Below are 23,047 nucleotides of genomic sequence, written 5' to 3' on the forward strand. Positions count from 1 at the left end.
TTGATGTGTCTTTAATAATATTTAGCCATCTTACATGTAAAGATCAACCGTTGGAATAAATGATGTAGTAATTATTGTGTGCGCTGCACATACTGTGGAACTAAGATTGTCTAAATATCCTCTTTATTATATCAGATCCGTGTATGTCAGTCTGTTTGTCCATTGGGACGGACTGAACCTTTTCCACGCTGTTTTCTGACATGCATTATAGGATTTTCAAAAGAAAATGCCATGGAGGTTCACCATGATAAGGGGGCATGTCATACAAGAGACCAAGGTCTGTACCCCAAAGGTCAAGGTCACGCTTAGATGTCAAAAATGATCATTGTCTGGCTGTATCTTGACCATGCATTATAGGATTTTTAAAAAACCTTGGCAAGAAGGTTCACCATTGCCTGTCACACTCAAGACACAGGGCAGTACCTCAAGTTTTTAAGGTCACTCTTTGGGGGTAAAAGTTAAAATGAGTAGCCTTGAGAGGACTCTAACATGTCTGGGCCGCCTCTTTACCAAGCATTACAAGATTTCCAAGAAATTTGACATGTTTAAAATGATGTAGTGGTGTGTGGCATTCAAGTGCCAGGTCTGTTTAAAATGATGTAGTGGTGTGTGGCATTCAAGTGCCAGGTCTGTTCCTCAAAGATATTAGGTGTCTAGTTTTATACACTTATACATTTTGAAATTCAGATTGTTAAGCAAAGAAGGTGACTTTGAAAAGAAGTTTTTCCATGCTTAGTCATTTTTAGCTTGACTATTCGAAGAATAAGGAGGGCTATACTACTCGCCCCAGTGCCCATGTTGGCCTCTGGTTAAAGTTTTAAGGGCAAGTTGGGATTTTTACTTATAAGTCCGATACCCTTCATTAATTAATACTTCACACAGTTGTTTAGGGCCATCACATAATGAGGTTAGATAACTCCATATTATCTTTAATACAAATTATGGCCCCTGATTGACTATGGAACTTAGGTTAAAGTTTTAGGGCAGGTGGGGATATTTATTGATAACTTCTATACCCTTCTTTCAATTGACTTAATACTTCACACAATTGTTCAGGACCATCACACAATGAGGTTACATAACTCCATATTATCCTTTATACAAGTTATGGCCCCTGATTGACTTAGGTTAAAGTTTTAGGGCAGGTTAAAGTTTTAGGGCAATACACTTAATAATTTGCAGAATTATTGACGACCATCTTACAATAAGGAACGTAACTCAATTTTAACCCTAAATACAAATTATGGCCCTTGATTATTATTTTTTTTTTTTTTTTCTTTTAATTTCTTTTGAAAGCACATTTTTAGTTCGACTATTCGAAGAATAGGTGGGCTATACTACTCGCCCCAGCGTCGGCGTCGGCGTCTGGTTTAAGTTTTAGGGCAAGTTGGGATTTTCACTTATAAGTCCAATACCCTACATTCAATTGACTTAATACTTCACACAGTTGTTCAGGACCAACACATGATGAGGTTAGATAACTCCATATTATTCTTTACACAGATTATGGCCCCTGATTGACTATGGAACTTAGGTTAAAGTTTTAGGGCAAGTTGGAATATTTATTAATAACTTCTATATCCTTTGTTCAATTGACTTAATACTTCACACAGTTGTTCAGGACCATCCCACAATGAGGTTACATAACTCCATATTATCCTAAATACAAGTTATGGCCCCTGATTGACTGAGGTTAAAGTTTTAGGGCAGGTTAAAGTTTTAGGGCAAGTTGGGATTTTCACTTAAAACTCCAATACTATTCATTCAATTGACTTAATACTTCACAAAGATTTTCAGAACCATCACATAATGAGGTTAGATAACTCCATATTATCTTTTATACAAATTATGGCCCCTGATTGACTATGGAACTTAGGTTAAAGTTTTAGGGCAGGTTGGGATATTGTTTAATAACTTCTATACCCTTCATTCAATTGACTTAATACTTCACACAATTGTTCAGGACCATCACCCGATGAGGTTACATAACTCCATATCCTTAATACAAGTTATGGCCCCTGATTGACTAAGGTTAAAGGTTTAGGCTAGTAAAAGTTAAGGGCAAGTTGGGATTTTAATAAAAAAAACTTCTATACCATTCATTAAATGCACTTAATTAAATTCAAAATTATTTGCGACCAACTTACAACAAGAAACATAACTCCGTTTTAAGTCTAAATACAAATTATGGCCCTTGAATTTTTTTTATTTTTTTTATTTTTTTTTTTTTTTTTAAATTTCCTTTGAAAGGCATATTTGTATATTCTAAACCACATTTCATAATGGGAAATCAAGTTATTTGAATGACTTGCGTCATTGTTTGGGCAGGCTGGTGGGAGAGCAGCATCAAAGTCACCTTATGTATCAAATAATTTTAGTTAGGTTTGACATAAAGAGACCAAACTTGGTATTATTACATCCTTATTGTATTCTAAGTCAAAGCGGCATAGTCGAGCGCGCTGTCTTACGACGGCTCTTGTTATATTCTTAACCACATTTTCATAAAGGGAAAACAAGTTATTTGAATGACTTGGGTCATTGTTCGGGCAGGCTGGTAGGAGGGCAGTGTCAAAGTCACCTTATGTATCCAATACTTTTAGCTAGGTTTGACCAAACTTGGTATATACGAAGAGTTTATGGAAACCTTTTATGGGAATGCCTTTGAGGCCCCTAGGATCAAGGTCAAGATTACTATTAATAGAAATAGGGTTGGTATTGAATAACTTAAGTAATGGTCTACATATTGTGACCATACCTGGTATATAGGAAGATTTTATAGAGACCTTTCCTGAGATTGTGTTTTTGGCCCCGAGAGTTATGGTGTAGGTCAAGGTCACTGTTGCTAAAAATATAAATATGGTAAGTGCTAAATAACTCAAGTAAGGGTTGACATAGTGTGACCAAATTTGGTATATAGGACAAGTTTATGCAGAGCTTTCATGGATTGCCTTTTGGCCCCCTAGGGTCAAGGTCACTGTTACTAAAATATATTATTTTTTCAATTATGGTTGACATACTGTGACCAAACTTGATATCTAGGAACAGTTTATGGAGGATTTCCATGGGATTGTGTTTGGGGCCCTTAGGATCAAGGTCACTGTTACAAAAAATAGAAGAAAGCAGTTGAAACTGAATCTCTTCTGCCTATCATTAAAAACCTGGTTTTGTCACATCGCGATTTTTGTTCACTTTTTATTTTGATTGTTTTATTGCTTTTGACAGACACATATTAAATCGTTATTGTATTCACTTCTAAGTCAAAGTGGCGTAGTCGAGCGCGCTGTCTTACGACAGCTCTTGTTGTTTTTTTTTAAAATGATTCAGATTTTTTCGACAATAATGTCAAAACCGTCCGCAAACAGTCCCTGAAACTCGAGATGTGTGGCCTGCCAGTTACGGAACTAGGATTTTCCATTTTTGCTATTCTAAACGGGATGTGCCCTTGTTTATGATGCAATTTATTGTTTTATGTTTGTTTTACTTTGTTTGTACCCTGTATTCATGTTGACGGTTCGGACTTTATTATTTTAATCATTTGGATAATTAAAAGCGACATACAGGTATTTCTTTTTTGCGTGAGTCGTTTCCGGCGTTGGAGGCGACAGTAAAACCTCGTGGACACTTATAACATTTTTTTATATTTAATTATACAATCGTCATTAAATTTAGTGACGGTATTGGTGGTCATGATGTTTCAGTGAAGTGCGATCACAAGGTCAATCGCCCCAGTAACTATAGAGCTTTACCCCTTTTAGGTAGTAGTTTTTAGCTTGACTATTCGAAGAATAAGGAGACCTATCCTAGACACCCGAGCGTCGGCGTAACCACTTATGTCAACGTTGCGTACAACCTCAAATATTTCTAAATCCATTGAAATATGGCTCTGAAACTTTGCACAGTTGTTCATCATCATGCCCCCAACATGTACACAGGAGGAGGAAACTCTATCAAGCATTTTGACAAAATTATGCCCCTTTTTCTACTTTGGTTTATGTTAAAGTTTGCGTACCACCTCAAATATTTTCCAGTCCATTGACATCTGGCTTTACAACTTTGCACGCTTGTTCACCATCATGCCCCCAACCTGTAAACAGGAGGAGATAACTCTATCAAGCATTTTGACAAAATTATGCCCCCTTTTCTACTTAAAATTTACGTTATAGTTTGCGTACCACCTCAAATATTTTCAATGTCCATTGACATCTGGCTTTCAAACTTAGCATGCTTGTTCACCATCATGCCCCCAACCTGTACACAGGAGGAGATAACTCTTTCAAGCATTTTGACAAAATTATGCCCCTTTTTCTACTTGGAATTTACGTTAAAATTTGGGTACCACCTCAAATATTTTCAAAGTTCATTGACATCTGGCTTTGAAACTTAGCACGCTTGTTCATCGAAAAGCGGCGGAATAGTCGAGCGCGCTGTCTCTGTGACAGCTCTTGTTAGTCTGCGCAGACAAAAACTATTTTTATCCAATCGTGATGAGACTTGGTGACAGTGTTTGAAGCCAATATGGCTTGGTCAAGTTCGATCGTGGAGTAAATCACCTGAATCACTCTAAATTTTTGGCAAATTTACATGAAAATACAGCTGGCTTACTTATTGTTGAGGGTACGATAATCAGACAAAATTCTCAATTTACTACATAGATTTGCATTAAATTGGCGATAGAATCAATACTGACGTACACATGTATAGCAAACATTAATTTTGAGTGATAAACCTTTAAAGTGACACTGTTATTCAAAATCAATAAATACACATGTATAACGAATATAAATTTTGAGGGATAAACATTTAACTACTGACTAAATAATGCATTAATAAAAAATAATAATTACTGATAACGAGATTGTAACGGTGTATTTGAAAACGCAAAACTATTAAATGATTGGTGAATGCTAAAAGATTTACTGTGATTTACTATCCGGTTATAAGGTAGATTTACCGAGTTTTCTGCACATTTCTTTCAAAATAAACTCTGTATCCTTTGTAAGAACCATTGTTTTCGACATTTCTTCACCCTTTTGGTATATTGAAACAACTGTATTAATTGTGGTAAATCTTATTTGGGAGTAAGAGTGCATCTTTAACTACTTATTAATTTAAAAGGATGTATGTATGGAAAATATGATACAGATAAAACGATTGTAACCATGTATTTAATTGATGAAAAGGCACACATATTGAAAAACTGGTGGGTCCTAAAAGATGAACAGTGATTAACTTTCCTCTCATACGGTAGAAATACCGTGTTTACTGCTGCACCTGTCTTTCATTTTTTTAGGTAGCATCATTAATAGGAACCAGGGTTTTCGATACTGACTTATAATATACGGTTTCGTCCTCTCTCTGATCAATGTTTAGTCCGCTCTCTGACCAAGTTACCCAGCCAGCTCTCTGACCAAGTTACCCAATCCGCTCTCTTACCAAGTTACATAGTCCGCTCTCTGACCAAGTTACCCAGTCCCTCTCAGACCAAGTTAACTAGTCCTCTCTCTGACCAAATTACTCAGTCCGCTCTCTGACCAAGTTACCTGCTCCGCTCTCTGACCAAGTTACATTGTCCGCCCTCTGACCAAGTTACCCAGTCGGCTCTCTGACCAAGTTACCTAGTCCGCTCTCTGACCAAGCTACCCAGTCCGCTCTCTGACCAAGTTACCTAGACCGCTCTCTGATCAAATTACCCAGTCCACTCTCTGACCAAGTTACCTAGTCCGCTCTCTGACCAGTGTTTAGTCTGCTCTCTGACCAAGTTACCCAGTCCGCTCTCTGACCACGTTACCTAGTCCGCTCTCTGAGCAAGTTACCCAGTCCGATCTCTGACCACGTTACCCAGTCCGCTCTCTGACCACGTTACCCAGTCTGCTCTCTGACCAAGTTACCCAGTCCGCTCTCTGACCACGTTACCCAGTCCGCTCTCTGACCACGTTACCCAGTCCGCTCTCTGACCAAGTTACCTAATCCGTTCTCTGACCAAGTTACCCAGTCCGCTCTCTGACCACGTTACCCAGTCCGCTCTCTGACCAAGTTACCCAGTCCGCTCTCTGACCACGTTACCCAGTCCGCTCTCTGACCACGTTACCCAGTCTGCTCTTTGACCAAGTTACTCAATCCGCTCTCTGACCAAGTTAGCTGGTCCGCTCTCTGACCAAGTTACCCAGTCCGCTCTCTGACCACGTTACCCAGTCCGCTCTCTGACCACGTTACCCAGTCCGCTCTCTGACCAAGTTACCTAATCCGCTCTCTGACCAAGTTACTCAATCCGCTTTCTGACCAAGTTAGCTGGTCCGCTCTCTGACATTGTTACCCAGTCCGCTCTCTGACCACGTTACCCAGTCCGCTCTCTGACCAAGTTACCTAATCCGCTCTCTGACCAAGTTACTCAATCCGCGTTCTGACCAAGTTACCCAGTCCGCTCTCTGACCAAGTTACCTAGACCGCTCTCTGACCAAGTTGCCCAATCCGCTCTCTGACCACGTTACCCAGTCCGCTCTCTGACCAAATTACCCTGTCCGCTCTCTGACCAAGTTAGCTGGTCCACTCTCTGACCAAGTTACTCAGTCCGTTCTCTGACCACGTTACCCAGTCCGCTCTCTGGTCAAGTTACCCAGTCCGCTCTCTGACCAAGTTACCCAGCCAGCTCTCTGACCAAGTTACCCAATCCGCTCTCTGACCAAGTTATTCAGTCCGCTCTCTGACCACGTTACCCAGTCCGCTCTCTGACCAAGATACATAGACCGCTCTCTGACCAAGTTACCCAGTCCGCTCTCTGACCAAGTTAGCTGGTCCGCTCTCTGACCATGTAACCCAGTCCGCTCTCTGACCACGTTCCCCAGTCCGCTCTCTGACCACGTTACCCAGTCCACTCTCTGACAAAGTTACCTAATCCGCTCTCTGACCAAGTTACTCAATCCGCTCTCTGACCAAGTTAGCTGGTCCGCTCTCTGACCAAGTTACTCAGTCCGCTCTCTGACCACGTTACCCAGTCCGCTCTCTGACAAAGATACCTAGACCGCTCTCTGACCAAGTTACCCAGTCCGCTCTCTGACCAAGTTAGCTGGTCCGCTCTCTGACCATGTTACCCAGTCCGCTCTCTGACCACGTTACCCAGTCCGCTCTCTGACCACGTTACCCAGTCCACTCTCTGACCAAGTTACCTAATCCGCTCTCTGACCAAGTTACTCAATCCGCTCTCTGACCAAGTTACTTAGTCCGCTCTCTGACCATGTTACCCAGTCCGCTCTCTGACCAAGTTACCTTATCCGCTCTCTGACCACGTTCCCCAGTCCGCTCTCTGACCACGTTACCCAGTCCGCTCTCTGACCACGTTACTCAGTCCGCTCTCTGACCAAGTTACTCAATCCGCTCTCTGACTAAGTAACTCAATCCGCTCTCTGACCAAGTTACCCAGTCCGCTCTCTGACCAAGTTAACTAGTCTGCTCTCTGACCAAGTTACCTAGTCCGCTCACTGACCAAGTTCACTAGACCACTCTCTGACCAAGTTACCCAATCAGCTCTCTGACCAAGTTACCCAGTCCGGTCCCTGACCACGTTACCCTGTCCGCTCTCTGACCAAGTTACCTAGTCCGCTCTCTGACCAAGTTACCTATTCCGCTCTCTGACCAAGTTACCTATTCAGCTCTCTGACGAAATTACCCAGTCCGCTCTCAGACCAAGTAATCTAGACCTCTCTCTGACCAAGTTACCTAGTCCGCTCTCTGACCAAGTTAACTAGACCGCTCTCTGACCAATGTTTAGTCCGCTCTCTGACCAAGTTACCCAGTTCGCTCTCTTACCAATTACCCAGTCCGCCTTCTGACCAAGTTACCCAGTCCACTCTCTGACCAAGTAACCTAATCCGTTCTCTGATCAAGTTACCTATTTCGCTCTCTGACCAAGTTACCTAGTCCGCTCTCTGACCAAGTTACCGAGACCGCTCTCTGACCAAGTTATCTAGACCGCTCTCTGACCAATGTTTAGTCCGCTCTTTGACCAAGTTTCCGAGTCCGCTCTCTGACCAAGTTACCTAGTCCGCTCTCTGACCAAGTTACTTAGTCCGCTCTCTGACCAAGTTAACAAGTCCGCTCTCTGACCAATGTTTAGTCCGCTCTTTGACCAAGTTACCGAGTCCGCTCTCTGACCAAGTTACCTAGTCCGCTCTCTGACCAATGTTTAGTCCGCTCTCTGACCAAGTTACCTAGTCCGCTCTCTGACCAATGTTTAGTCCGTTCTCTGACCAAGTTTCCTAGACCGCTCTCTGACCAAGTTACTTAGTCCGCTCTCTGACCAAGTTACCTAGACCGCTCTCTGACCAAGTTACCTCGTCCGCTCTCTAACCAAGTTACCTAGACCGCTCTCTGACCAAGTTACCTTGTCCGCCCTCTGACCAAGTAACCTAGTTCGCTCTTTGACCAAGTTACCTAGACAGCTCTCAGAACAAGTTACGTCCGCCCTCTGACCAATGTTTAGCAGGATGAACAATGAATCGGAACTGATTTTCGACTTTTTTTTTCGAAGGAACAAAATCGAAGTTGTTTAAGCATTAGCGTCGTTGTCATTAGCGTCGTCGAACATCATAATATTATACTATGGTCATAACTTAAACACCGCTAAAGATATATTAATGGCAATGTATACATAGTTAAGGCCCTTAATTTGCAGAGTTGTGCTCTGTCCCCATTATAGCAAGTTTTTTTTATAATGTTGGCAAAGGTAAAACACATTGTGTTTGAGCGTAGTTATACCACACTGATCTCTTTACCGAAAGGGTCACATATAGAATGATATGAAAGACAATAATAACGCACTCAAGCAGTAACTATATAAACAAATCTAAAGGTATAATGCTTTTCACAAAAACAAAATATTTTATTTATAAAAATCAACATTGGTATATTTTTTGTCATGTGTTTGTTACGGAAACTTCATTTTCTGGTAAACGTTTATACGAAGGTAATCTATGAAACAACCCGCACAGTCTTTACAATACACGGATTCGAAACAGTGGCTCCTGCCCTTTGAGGAGCTGTTTATAAAAAGATCCAATCACACATATTCGATCTAGAGCAAAAGAGCGGACATCATTATAAAAAGTAAGTATGACTCGTTGTTTAACCTAAGATCACGATTATGAGGGTTTATTTAAGAAATCGGGGATTGCAGTGCCATATATATATATATATATATATATATATATATATATATATATATATATATATATATATATATATATATATATATATATATATATATTTAATATTCACGTGTATTTTATATTTACATACTTTTAATGGAGTAATAAGAACGATTCTCCGATGAAACACATGCATGTTTACAAACGAATGTAGAATATTTAATAATTTTTTAGCTGAATTTCACTAAAGAAGCATGCCTCTAAGATAAAAACCAGTATTATCGAGTGCTTTTATTTTGTCGGGGATGAAAACGACCGCCTGTTTCCTGGAATAAGCATGTTAATATTCTTTTTATGGGTTGAGCTGGAGCCAAAAGCCAGGGAGCTTTAGCCAAAGCATGGAGGCTCAGATCTTCTACGCTGTTTACTAATAATGCACGTTTTGATAAGAAATATCGACAAATTTCGAACGCTAAATTCATTACTTATAAAGATTTCTTGATAAATATTGGTAAAAGTGTTTCTCCTCGATATATTCCAATTCAGTAAGTCAGATGTGCAGCAAAAACTACTTTTGGTGGTTTTAGGTTCAAATCTCACTAGAACCTTTTTGTTTCTGTTAAATAATAGTTTGTTAACAGCAGTGGGCTTTGCTGCTTATAAGATGTTTATTTCTTTATTTTGGTGCATTACTTGTAATAAAGCACACTGCTGTTGTGTTATATTATGTTACAATGATAAAGTTTGACAATATATTAATCTTTAAAAGGTTGAGGGATTTTATAAAGTGTTTTATTCGTCGTTTTATTTGCAATTTCATTCGCTGAAGATTTAGAACTTAGAATACAACATGTTCTCAGCCATTGAAATTGCAGATAGTACTACGCTTAATCATAAAGAAGTTCAACCTTCGTGGGTGATTAAAGGTCTACCTACTGTCACTCATCCGATACACACTTCCTGCGTCAGATTTTGCGTTTACATGTATCAGCCAATGCGGTTGTATTCTAAGTCATAATTATGTACGCTCACTCTGCCCATTCTTAATAATTAAGGTCTTAATTCATGTCATCTAACTATTACTTAAGCAGTGAAATAGTAATACTAGTTTATACGTATAAGTAGTACTGAATAAACTTCAAGAATGCTCAAATAGTCTATCCATTATAAGTTAATATGTACACATGAATATACCATCTTCCAAAAAAAGAATGTGATTGACTTTGATAGATATTGTTTTAAAGCTTTCAAATAAATCAATTATCGTCTTTGTGAAAGACTGTCCGAGCTCGCTGGTGTGATATCGGGAGCCAGTTCAGTGATCTGCCCCTGGAAATCGCTCCCGGTGATCGAGGCCGGTAATTCCTGGCCTCCGATTTCCTGGCCGTCGGCGACGTCTTGAGCCGTCTCCTGGGACAAACGGGCCTCTTCTTCACGGAGTCGGCGTAATGCGTAAACCCGCTGATTACACACTGGAGAGAACGCGATGTAAGGGCCGCTTTGACACACGTAGCGCTGGCTGCGGCCGCTCAGGAGCGTGCACTTTCCACCTTCCCAACGAGTCTACAAAAAAAAAACAATGTGTCCGATAACAATCAATAAGATATACTAATGTGAATTGTCCTGGGCCCGTTCCCATTTCATTAAAGGGTCTCAGTTGTAAGTTCAAAAAATCTTAAATTTGTGGAAACTCCAACCATTGAGTAAGTTTGCCCTCACCATCGGGTAGGAGCTATTCGGCGCGCATCTTTATTGAAACTAGTTCCAGAACATAATAACTTCGACATGGCAGTCCCTGCAATTTAACATTTTAGTCACATTTAAAATAGAATTCCTATTTGAAAGTGCTAACCTCCTGAACTTCGACGATGCAGTCGACGTTTTCCGGTGACGGCGGTGTGGGGGCGAGTGTGCCCCAGCGGAGGTTGTTCTGGCGGTTAGTAGATGCGGCATCATCGTCATCCGGAAAGTTCCCCGGCCTGTCGGCCCGCGTTGGCGCCACTGTAATTGTTGTTGTTGTTGTTGGGCTCGTTGTTGTTGTAGAGCGGACGGTTGTGGAGGCGGGCGGCTGGTTTGAGCCGTCATCCTCGTTGACCGCGCTGTAGTAAGCCTGTTGCAGGTGCGTGGGTAGACCCTGCAATCAATATAAATGAGAAATACGAGTAATTTGTACTAAATGTCGGAAGTTGAAAGATAAGTTACGGCTGTAAAAAAAAACCCCAAAAAAGGTAACATTTTCATTTTTTTTTAAATATTAATTTCGTTGTTGTTGCGGTGCATGCTGCCGTTGTTGCCTTTTGATAAGCAGCAATACCAATAGCGCCAATAAGATTATAGCCACTTTGATTGCCTTTGTTGAACCGTGCTTCACGTGTGTGGAAAATTAAATCCCTAAACATTAACAATCGTGATATCTGTTTGACGCAAAACACGTTTTTTTCTCAATATACAAACGGCCATTTGCTTTTGTGACTACAGGATTGCTCGATTTCGTCCGTCTGTCTATCACAGTTCATGTCCGGTCAATTATTTCATGATGCATGAACCGATTAAAAAAACCAAACAAACTTGCCGCATCAAAACAATGTGTGGCGTGCAAGACCCGGGACCATGGGTAATCGTAAGTGAGTTTAGTTCACTACTGTGTAAATGTTCACCTCATCCGGACAACACGCAAATCTCATTTGTTTTCGCAGACTGAAGGTCATGGTCACCATTCAAGGTATCAGGACTGTGTGTCTGTCCCAAACAAGTGTTTAACCCTTTGGAGGATTTTCCCCCAAACTTTCGTAAAATGCATATCGAATGAAGAAATAATGCAGATTGAACCAACAGGCGTGTTAGTTCAAGATCAAGGTAACCATTTAAGGAAATCAACCGATCGTACAAAACTGGTTAATTCTTTGGTTTGGTCAAAGTTAACCAAAATGATGACCATATAATTACTCTTAATTATTGAAATGTGCGATTTGGTGAAAAGGTTCAGTATGGACAACTTAGCTATGGTTTGTACACGTAGCTGCAGGTTCCTACCAAACTCCCGACGTCGAGTCTACGTTTTATTTTGATCACATCGTCGCCTACCATAATTCAATTTCGGGTTTACGTCGGAGCCTCGACCTTGTAAGACTTATCGTAGTTGTCATGTGTTTCCGGTCCGGATATAAGAATTCGACCCGAGGGCACTTTTTGTGCAAAAAATGACAGAAACACGCGTGTTTGTTCATTTCACCAAAATCGCGTGCGATGATGTAAAATGACGTCATGACGGACAGGGTTTTTTATTCACTGCATACGTAGAGAATTTCCTTCAATACAACGTAAGATTTTAAATCTATATTTTTTTGTATAATTGAACGTTTATGGAAAACATCTTTTGAAAGAATATAATTTTGCTTACATAAAGTGTATGATAAAAGAAATAAAAAAGTATTGCGTCACAGTCTCATCTAGCACAGGGAGTGCCAGCTAGAGTTTTACAGCATCGGAAATGCCAATCCGGTGTGCTAGAAATAGAGGTCCGCCGTTAAAGCAACGTTGGCTTTGGCTTGGACTAAACGTAAACATTTTCATATCGTATATTACGTCCCGTGAAATTCATATACAATGGGCCGATTGTTCAGAACTTTGTGAAGGTTAACAATATGATGAACGACACCACTGTTAACTTTTTAACGTGAACTATTTTGTCAACATTCTTTTAACTCGTACGATAATGTTAAATTGAATAACATTTAAAATGTACTAACCCAAAATTCTGCCCGAGTAACATGTGATTATATAATAACTAAAGTAACATGATCATTTAAGGTATTGGAATTTGAAAATAAATCAAACCAAACTGTTTTTCAACGTTGAAATATCATACAATTGTCATCTGGTTTGAATTGTATTTGCCTCGTGTTGGATATGTAACCGTCCGCTGTAGGCGGCGGATTAGTGTAACGGTCCGCTGTAGGCGGCGGATTTGCGTTCATAGTATAACATTCCGTAATAAACGGAAGTACGTTCATAGAACGTATGTTAACTTGGTTTGTAATATGCAAATAAGCAAAGCCCGGGCTGTGTGTTGATAGAGAAATAACTGTATATAAAGACCAACGGACCCCTTCAGGGTCGAGCATGCTTTTCTTTGAAGGGATTTGTTGGTGTTTGTTTGGCGTCGCACGTTACAGATATAAGGTATTTTGATTTCCTTATGGTCGTACCCCGATATTAAGGTATGGCGTCTAAAACTATAATCCAGCGTTATTCTAATATTTGGGTCCTCAGTTGGCACAACGTCCACCAACGTTAATATTTACTTTGCTTGAGCATTGAAGTTTCGTTTCCGTTCCATATGTCCTACCACGAAAAGAATGACCATGAAACTTGGATCAAATTGTGGCACCATTCAAAACACAAATTCTATGTTAAAAATGAGACCATGGTACCCTACATTGACATCTGAACTCAGATAGCAAATTTTGATGTGAATTAATTAGCCGGTAGGGGTTCTTATATTCAGATGTATCTCTTTATTTGAGGTAACCGAAAACATGATCAATGTACACATAAAGGATTTAGACGAATCCCTTAACACAGAGCTACACCTTTATTCTATTGTCTAAAAATGAGGTGCACCTCTATTTTTAGAACTGCGCTTCGAAATTCGAATGTGCACATGCACATCTAAATTACAAAGGGGGGTACATTTATATTTTTGATACACTTGCGAACTGATACTCGCTCAAAAATACGGCGGCTGGAAGCTAAAATTAATAAACGTGCGATGAACGAAATGTGAAAATTTTGTCGGTACTAAGAGATAGCGAAAAGTGGGGTGCGATATTTTCCCGACACCTTCTTGTGACTTACTCGTACAAGTTTGTAAAACACGTGTGATGAATTCGTACGAATATGTCTCGTATGGCATTTTCTTACATGTGAAATTTACGGATTAATACACTGTAGCTTTACCACCAGTAAAGGTCACAGTAGGTTGAAATCAGTAAGTAAAATAAATTTGGCAATAGTACATTATGTTCATATGCACTGATACAAACACATACATCGCGACTTGCAGCATCCAGATTAGGTGCTTTTCGGATAGTAATTCGTTGTAAGTTATCCTTGTTGTATTAAAATAACAAATTCATCTAAACAAATAAATATATCTACCGAAAGTTAAATGAGCACAGCAACTACACACATGGAAATTGGGGTTACTGTAACTGTATGTTTCTTACCGAGGATGGATCGTTACGACGCGGGGTGTTTCCGCGGTTCCGGAGACGTCGACGGGATATTTGGCCGCCGCACGGCCACGTGGACAGCAAGCACAAGGCGACCAGAATCATCGGTAACCGCGACATTTCACGTTTATAAGAAAAGGTTATAAACTATTTACAATAAATGTCACTAGCAACTAGTTAAATGTGCCTATAAATATATCCAAAACTGAGTGCAATTCCGTTTTCAATATTGTTTTCAAAATTTTGTGAAAATATCAAAACACACATGGATAAAATATAATTTAAAAAAGTGCATACAGATGCAAGTTCAACATTCAGTTATCAGATTTGCTGCTCATGCGATTCTCATATTTCGAACTTCAAAAACAATGTTATCTGACATTTTGGCCATCTTTAAAATTGCCAGAAGTTATGGCTTATTTCCAGGGAATTAGATTCGGCTATCTTTTGACATAATATTAATAATCGTTATGCAATGAAAAATTACTGTCCTGGTCCAGAGCATGTAATGTTTCCTATATCGGCCAAATACCAGGGTTTAAATAAAGCACGTTTCACTCAAAATCAGCAAAACCATCTCAAACGTCGCAGGTGATTTGTTGGTTCCTCAATAAACCGGAAATTTTGGCTGATCTGCCGCCAGCTATCAGACAACCCAGACTAAAAATGTCGATTGTTGCTTTATAAGGTCAGTTTTTACATATACTTCTACCAGCGGATTGAGGGGTTTGGAGCGAGGGAAAAAATCAATATCGGAAGGGAAGAAATGAATAACAAATACTACACTGCACTATCTCACAGTAAAACTAACTAACTATTTTTTACGAGGGAATCTACAACTTCCCTGCAGCCCAAACAACATTTAAGCATTATACATTTCATTGTTTGGCGAACAGCAAATATTGCGTCCCCTTAATTGCCCTTTGATCCGCTCCTGAATTCTGCAAACAAACTCAAGCGCGCAAGAAACACATTATGTTGTGTTTGTTTCCATAGCTTTATAAATCCGTTATCAAAACTTAACTTTTGGTCAGCTACTCATTTTACGTGCTGAAAGCATGTGACCTGACACACCAACATGGGTATTTGCACATGGGACTGTTTTTATAGTAGAACAATAACACGCTTAGAGACCCCACCCCATACTCATGGTGGATCACCGTACACCGGATATAGTAGCACAAGTGAGACGCAAACAATGCTATTTTCACAGGGACGGTAAGGATTGTACCTGTTTTTGTTATAAATAATAAGTTTGACATATTGAAGTATCAGTTTAACGAGTGACATGTCCAGGTCTACAGTCATCAACAGAACTGTGGTGCGTGGCTTTAAACATTAGTAAACTGGTGGTAAAGGTGATAGCTCACGTGTGAATGCAGGATTTTAACAAAACTATTTTAATAATTTGGCTTGTAAACATTAATTAACAAAAATGAAATAAAGAGTTTCTTTTTTTCTCAGTCAAATTTCTCCGTTTCAAAGCATTTTAAGAATTTCTTAGTAATATCTGAGAATTTGTCATTTAATCTCGCAGTGTTAATATACTGAGTATAGCTATTCTAACGCAGATACTCTATGGAATATAACCTTTCTATGTACTGAGGATAGCTGTGCTCTACGTCTGAAATAGGAGTAAAGCCATGTCTAGTTCTCGCCAACATTTGCCCTGATTAGATGAAACATGATTAATATACACTCCATGAGAACATTATTTAAAAATAGAGGATTTCATTCTACGCCAAATGCATATAATTTCCCCACTGATAATACCTGTAATCATGTTATGTACTAGCACAAGTTGTTATCAAGAGTGTATATCCTCGGATATGTTGGATTTTGTTGCTGTAAGAAACAGCAATAACTATTTTTTATAAATACCATATGTATGAAGTGTCACTGGCATATTGCGCACAAAAGTGATGTATCCTCTAAAAGTGGGTTCTGGCCTTTAATCCGATGACCTGAGTGAATTATGCTATATGCTAGCCTTTTCTCTTGTTTTACATCCTAGAAAAAGTAGTTAGTTATATACATGTAACAAAAGAGCGTACAAGCAGGCAACAGGACGAGCAACGAATTATAATACATTTCTGTTTTAAGTGGAGAAGTTGTCAGTCGATTGCAGTGAAACCGAGGAATGCACTGGTTATGGAGCCCATGTAGAGTCACTATGAGCTGACAGCGTCTTTAAATGACCAGTGCTGTCGATAGGGCGTTAAAACCCAACGAAACCAAAACGAAGGCGCTGGAAGGCTTGAAAGGCTGTAGGCGTGGCAAGAGTGATTTTACTTTTTTTCACAATACTGTTCACAGCCAATGAAATTCGAATCAATAGTAGTATTTTGAGTAGCCCTAAGTGTATGATTACAACCGATAAGTTTCTGCCATTACCTCTGAAAATCTGATGTACACTCAATACACAAGAGTTAAGTCATTAAGTGTAACTGCTAAAACAAATTACTACGCGATCTACTTACAGCGGACTTAAACACACCAATATCTGAGTATGTAAATCGTCCATATACACCCGAGGTTGTTTTCGATAAAATGGCCGAGGAGTTTCGAATGGAGCATGTTTTCACTGACAAAATTTGTCATTGTAAAAAAAATTGGGTTCATTCTCATACAGTATTCCTAGCACCTCTTTTCTTCATATTATCTGCATGCATGTATATATGTCTAGTAGCAGCAGAAGCACCAGTGCAGGGAAGCCAGAAAAGTAACCTCATTTTCGATAACGATTCAATATTTTACGAGTTCGTAATATTTTCATATAACAAATATGTATCACGAGTTTGATACCAGCATTTTTCGATTGGGGACTGAATGGACATATCTCCTTTAGGAATCAGCGTTTCACTTTCAATACATCTCATTTCTCTAGACATTTATGTTCCGAAATGATTTAATACCCAACAGGCCAGTAAGCCAATAACTGCCACTTTTCTACAAATATGGTCTTGTTATGGCATAACCTTTATCAAAAAATGAGCAGGCCAATAAATCTTTCTGGAATAGTTTTGTTCTGGATCCATTCACTCAATTGCGATTATGTTTTTGCTTTCGGATAATCATTCTTTTGGATATAGCTCACTTCTTTAACCAGTAAGCATATATACATGTATGTATATGAGTATTTTTAAAACTTTAATAGAAGTTGTATTTAACACTTTTTTTTTATTTCTTGGTTCTGTTAATGAATTTAACTGAGCGTGTTTAATAAAGGACCTTATATTGTAGGTACGTGTCGCTATGCTGCCGCAAACAAGTAAGTGTGTCTCCGCTGTCTCCTTCCTTCTAGTGACGGTCACTTTCGCTCAATTTCCGGGACTTAGGCATGGACCCAGGCGTCAGCGGTTTCCAGTAAGTATCCGATATGAATAACGAAATGTTTCTGTGTTTTAAATATTTCTTTTTTTTATCATTCGAATAATAAGGAGGATTTACTACTCGCCCCGGCGTCGGCGTCGGCATTAGCGTTTGCGTTAACGTCGGCATCCGGTTAAAATTTTAGGGAAGGTTGGCATTTTCTCTTATTACTCCAATACCCTTATTCAATTAATTTAATATTTCATACAGTTGTTCAGGACCACCTCAAAATGAGGTTACATAACTCCATACTATCCTTTTTACAAATTATGGCCCCTGATTGACTTAGGAGCGTAGGTAGTTAAGGTGTTAGGGCAGGTTACAGTTTAAGGGCAAGTTTGGATTTTTATTACTAACTTCTATATGTGTGTATACACTTTATTCAATTTACTTAATACTTAGTACGATTATTTACAACCATCTTACAATTGGGTAACATATATACAAATTATGGCCCCCTTTTTATTACTTTTTAATATCTTTTGACAGGCGCATTTTAAAATTTTTAACCAATATTACACATGGGAAAACTAGTTATAAGAATGATTTGCATCGAGCGGGTAGGTTGGAGCGCGGCGTCAAACTTACCTTTCCTCGGTTTGCGTTTGTTGCCCCTAGAATCAAGGATATATAGATCACTGTAACTATAAATAGAAAAATGGTTAGTATTAAATAAATTAAGCTATGGTCGACATATTGCGACAAAACTTGGTATATGTGAAGAGTGTATAGAGATCCTTCAATGGATTGTGTTACGGGTCCCAATGTTTATGTTACTAAAAAAGATAAACGTTCGGAACTAATAACTTCAGTTAGGGTTGATATATTGTGACCAAACTTGATATGTAGGAAGAGTTTATGGAGTACCTCCATTGGATTGTGTTTGGGGCCCCTAGGGTCAAGGTCAAGGTCACTGTAACTAAAAATAGTAAAAAGCAATTGAAACTGAATCTCACCTCAAAGGCTGAAGGGCGGCGTTTCTTGATTACTTGTTAAGTTATTATTTAATTGCTTTTAAATGCACAAATTATTTCTTATTGTATTCATTTAAAAGACAAAGCGGCATAACCTACGACAGCTCTTCTTTACATTTATAATTGATTTCCAGAAACGAAGGTGTGGCTTCGGTTTCACATTTTCAATTGCGCAAAGATGTACGGACTGTGCTGAATTTTCTTGTATATTAGTATTAGTGATGCTTTTTCAAATGTCAACTTAAAGTGACTCGCTCATGGTTTGTTAAATGCACTTTTAATTTCGAAATAAAGTGTGGCAAATCATAAGGAGTGTTAAAACAAAAATACCAAAAGCTGGAACCCTTCGTCCAATGTTGATATTTGCTCAAATAGCGTCTTTGAAGACCACACTTTTCATTAGCGTTTATAACGCGATTTGAAATTAATCACGGATGTAGTGTTGCATGATTGGTTGATTGGCATGATCACGAGTTGTTATCAATGAATCCTTAAGAGGTCAACATAACCAACACTGCTTTTTAAGTCCCGTTGGCCGCGTGCACTAGTTGGCCGTTTTCTTTTTTTCTTGACTTTACCGGCGTGGGTTCGAAGCCTTTTTTTGCCTTAACTGTATTTTTTTCTGCAATTTCGATTTTATACAGTATAATAATGATAAAATAAGTGTTTTCAGATGCATAACCGAGAAAACTTATTTTTGGCCCAAAAACATGAGCGAGTCACTTTAATGGGGCTGTACTCCGTATGATGAAATAGCGAATAAAAAAAGAAGAAAATTGTCGAAAACTGACATGAACTTGGTATTGATGTGTACAATACATTGAAACTTAGTAATTGAAGTACCACATAGTTTACAATTAATTTATTTTTCGCAGTTTTTTCGTATTTTACCATTTAAAAATATTACTAGGTATGTCTACCTAGTAGGATTCATTATTTAAGCTTGATTGGCTAGTCGGTGTACTCACGTGATATTATTAAGTTAGGTATATAGCTTAAATATTCCAGCCATTTAGGGTAAGCTTTCGTAGCACAGTGTATACAACACTGAACTGCAATTTTTGCCACACCGGTTCGAACCCGGTCTCCGACTCGATGTTTTTACTTTTTGGTATTTCTTTTTACAATTATGATATCAAAGAGTAAATTTTTTATAAATTTTATAAAATAATTGAGATTCGTTACAGAAAAAAAACTTTTTTGATGACAATCTGGTGTACAGTCCCTTTGAAATGTCAAACTATTTACCAGGCACTGGCATTTTCGTTGATGATGATTTCAGTCAGTATGATAATTATGTTTAATGAACTAGACATAAATTCAAAAGGTGACCCATTTAAAGTCTATTAACTGATAAATTTTGTGAACCTCAGATGAGGAATCGATACAACAGCGTTCCACAGCTGCTGTTTCCTTCTGTCACGGCTGAGGAAGGAGAGGGTGCTGGGAACGAGACGGACTGGTCGGCGTTCGTGCCCGCCACGCCGGCACCAGAAGAGATCGACTGTCACGTGGAAGTGGAAGTGGTCAGTACCAGCGGTGTGTGTGTGTGTGTGTGTGTGTGTGTGTGTTGGGGGAGGGTGTTAGCATAACATCTTGATTCATTAGCTTAATCGTCAACATTACTGAAGAATGATTCAGTATAGCTGAAGAAATTTCTCGATCGAAAATGATATGTGCACAATTCAAACAGCCGTGTTGATCAATTTTGACTTAAATTCCAGATTTAACTTTATACAGCAATTTTTATATTTTTGCTGCAGGTCCACAGAATTGGTGGCCGGTGTGTGAGGCTTGGTGGAGTGCGGCAGATGTCCGTCTGTCAGTCTGGCATGTACCTAGACGTGCACAACACTGAGTGTCAAATGCGCATGCACAGAGAGGCCATCATTCAAGCCGCCCTGAATGAGATGCAGCGGGTGGCGGCGGCGGACGAGAACTTAGACACAGAGGACGGAGAGACGGTGGAGGCAGGCGGACATACGGATGGTTCTCAAGCGGGCGAGGCTGCGGAAACCGTCGGCGAATACCGTGGAGCGGATATGAGTTTGTCTGATGAAGAACATGCTTTGGGTGATTTGGTGGGGAATACTGGTGGGGAAAGACAGGCAGTAAGCGGACAGACGGAACAGCCGGTTGAAAACGAGCAGGATGAGCTACCTCAGTCCAGTGAACCTGGTGATAACATTACTGTGGAGACACCACAAGCTGACAGTGCTTAAGATAAACTCAGTTGTTCATACTTGAAATTCTTCTAGAACTAAATCATGAATATATCAAGAAATTTTATTTTTCATTTCAAATTAGGAGACATTTCTATTTGATTATTATTATGTTTTTTATTATGCATATATTGATCAACTGACAGAGTGGTTTTCCTAGAATATCGTTGGAAATTAAAAGTGAAAGCATCGAGAGCTAAGGGTTCTTAACACCAGCGACGCTTGACATCATAAAAAATATCATAGATCGACAATCGGAGCACCTCGTCGACGACGTTGTTTTCGATGAAAAATGGCCAAGGTGATCCTATTAAATGAAAGATGGTCGCCACACTCACACGCAGCATCGTTGTGTAAGACATGCTAGCTAATCATGACGCATGCTAATGTCAACTCAGAAGACATATTGATATGATACATTGATAATTTGTGGCTTCTTCATGTCTTTAACTGTTTCAAAACATACTACGTACTAATGTGTTTGCATGTTGTAGTGTAGTTAAGTTTCGCAGTTTCGCAATAGTTAAATGCTTGTCCATGGCGCACTTCTTCCGTTTTGAATTCGATCTTAATTTTGTAGTTTTCCCAACTGTATAAAGGTAATAAAGCTTTCAACGCAGTACATGAACGGTGTTTTACTTCTTGTGTTATAAAACATGGAATTATAATAATAAAGATCACAGTAAAGTATATAACAACATGTGCTTGACCACCAAAGGCTTGTTACTTACCAAACAATACATTAAGGTGTTGGCTTCGGCCGGAAATCGAACCCCGATCGACTGTTCGGGAAACAAATTTCTATGCAAGAGCTAAATCACTTTAATATCGCGCTCAGCTGCTCGATTCATTGCAACATGGAGGCAATTCTGGAAACGAGCGACCGGTACGGCAGAAACAAATGTTATACCTCAACTACGTGACTGGTACGGCAGAAACAAATATTATACCCCACCTACGTGACCGCTACGGCAGAAACAAATGTTATACCCCACCTACGTGACTGGTACGGCAGAAACAAATATTATACCCCACCTACGTGACTGGTACGCCAGAAACAAATATTATACCCCACCTACGTGACTGGTACGGCAGAAACAAATGTTATACCCAAACTACGTGACTGGTACGGCAGAAACAAATATTATACCCCACCTACGTGACCGGTACGGCAGAAACAAATGTTATACCCCACCTACGTGACCGGTACGGCAGAAACAAATGTTATACCCCACCTACGTGACCGGTACGGCAGAAACAAATGTTATACCCCACCTACGTGACTGGTACGGCAGAAACAAATGTTATACCCCACCTACGTGACTGGTACGGCAGAAACAAATGTTATACCCCACCTACGTGACTGGTACGGCAGAAACAAATGTTATACCCCACCTACGTGACTGGTACGGCAGAAACAAATGTTATACCCCACCTACGTGACTGGTACGGCAGAAACAAATATTATACCCCACCTACGTGACTGGTACGGCCGAAACAAATGTTATACCCCACCTACGTGACTGGTACGGCAGAAACAAATGTTATACCCCACCTACGTGACTGGTACGGCAGAAACAAATATTATACCGCACCTACGTGACTGGTACGGCAGAAACAAATATTATACCCCACCTACGTGACTGGTACGGCAGAAACAAATGTTATACCCCACCTACGTGACTGGTACGGATGAAAACGACTCCGGGTACAAGCATTCAGTACAAATAACATTCAAATATTGATAACATTTTTATTTGTTGAAACCATAATGTAATGATTTAATAGTTGATTTAACGCGACTATGCAAGATGGATTGATTTTAGAGACAGGTTAAGCGTTTATACACATATTAAAGAAGACTCATAAATGATTGTGTCACTTAATTTCCTGAACTAGTATTAGAATAGTGAGATTCGTATTAATTGGCTTGATATGTATGGCTAACAAAAATATTAATGATGTACCAATAAATTCCACGACCCATAACAAACATGGCGATTCAAAATATCCCCCGCCGAACAGGCGAAGGGGATGTAGTTATGATATGTGAGCGAGCGTGTGTGTGTGTGCGTCCGGGCAGTCTTTTCCGGAGAATAACTTGA

At 39.5% G+C, this 23,047-nt stretch overlaps 2 protein-coding genes across 2 annotated transcripts; one reads left to right on the forward strand and one right to left on the reverse strand.

Annotated features, from left to right (window-relative positions):
- Positions 1-9,930: 9,930 nt before the first annotated feature.
- On the reverse strand, positions 9,931-14,772 carry LOC128219297 (uncharacterized). Its single transcript, XM_052927111.1, has 3 exons — positions 14,369-14,772; positions 10,993-11,274; positions 9,931-10,703 (listed from the first exon to the last, which is right to left on the reverse strand). The coding sequence occupies exons 1-3, from the start codon at positions 14,492-14,494 to the stop codon at positions 10,401-10,403; spliced, it is 711 nt and encodes a 236-aa protein (XP_052783071.1). The 5' UTR covers positions 14,495-14,772; the 3' UTR covers positions 9,931-10,400.
- Positions 14,773-17,395: 2,623 nt separating this feature from the next.
- LOC128242606 (uncharacterized) lies at positions 17,396-21,473 on the forward strand. The gene is made up of 4 exons (XM_052959831.1): positions 17,396-17,482; positions 17,618-17,740; positions 20,094-20,246; positions 20,484-21,473. The coding sequence occupies exons 2-4, from the start codon at positions 17,630-17,632 to the stop codon at positions 20,940-20,942; spliced, it is 723 nt and encodes a 240-aa protein (XP_052815791.1). The 5' UTR covers positions 17,396-17,482; positions 17,618-17,629; the 3' UTR covers positions 20,943-21,473.
- Positions 21,474-23,047: the final 1,574 nt, after the last annotated feature.

Source organism: Mya arenaria, chromosome 2 (assembly GCF_026914265.1).
Source record: "Mya arenaria isolate MELC-2E11 chromosome 2, ASM2691426v1".
NCBI classification, from domain to species: domain Eukaryota; kingdom Metazoa; phylum Mollusca; class Bivalvia; order Myida; family Myidae; genus Mya; species Mya arenaria.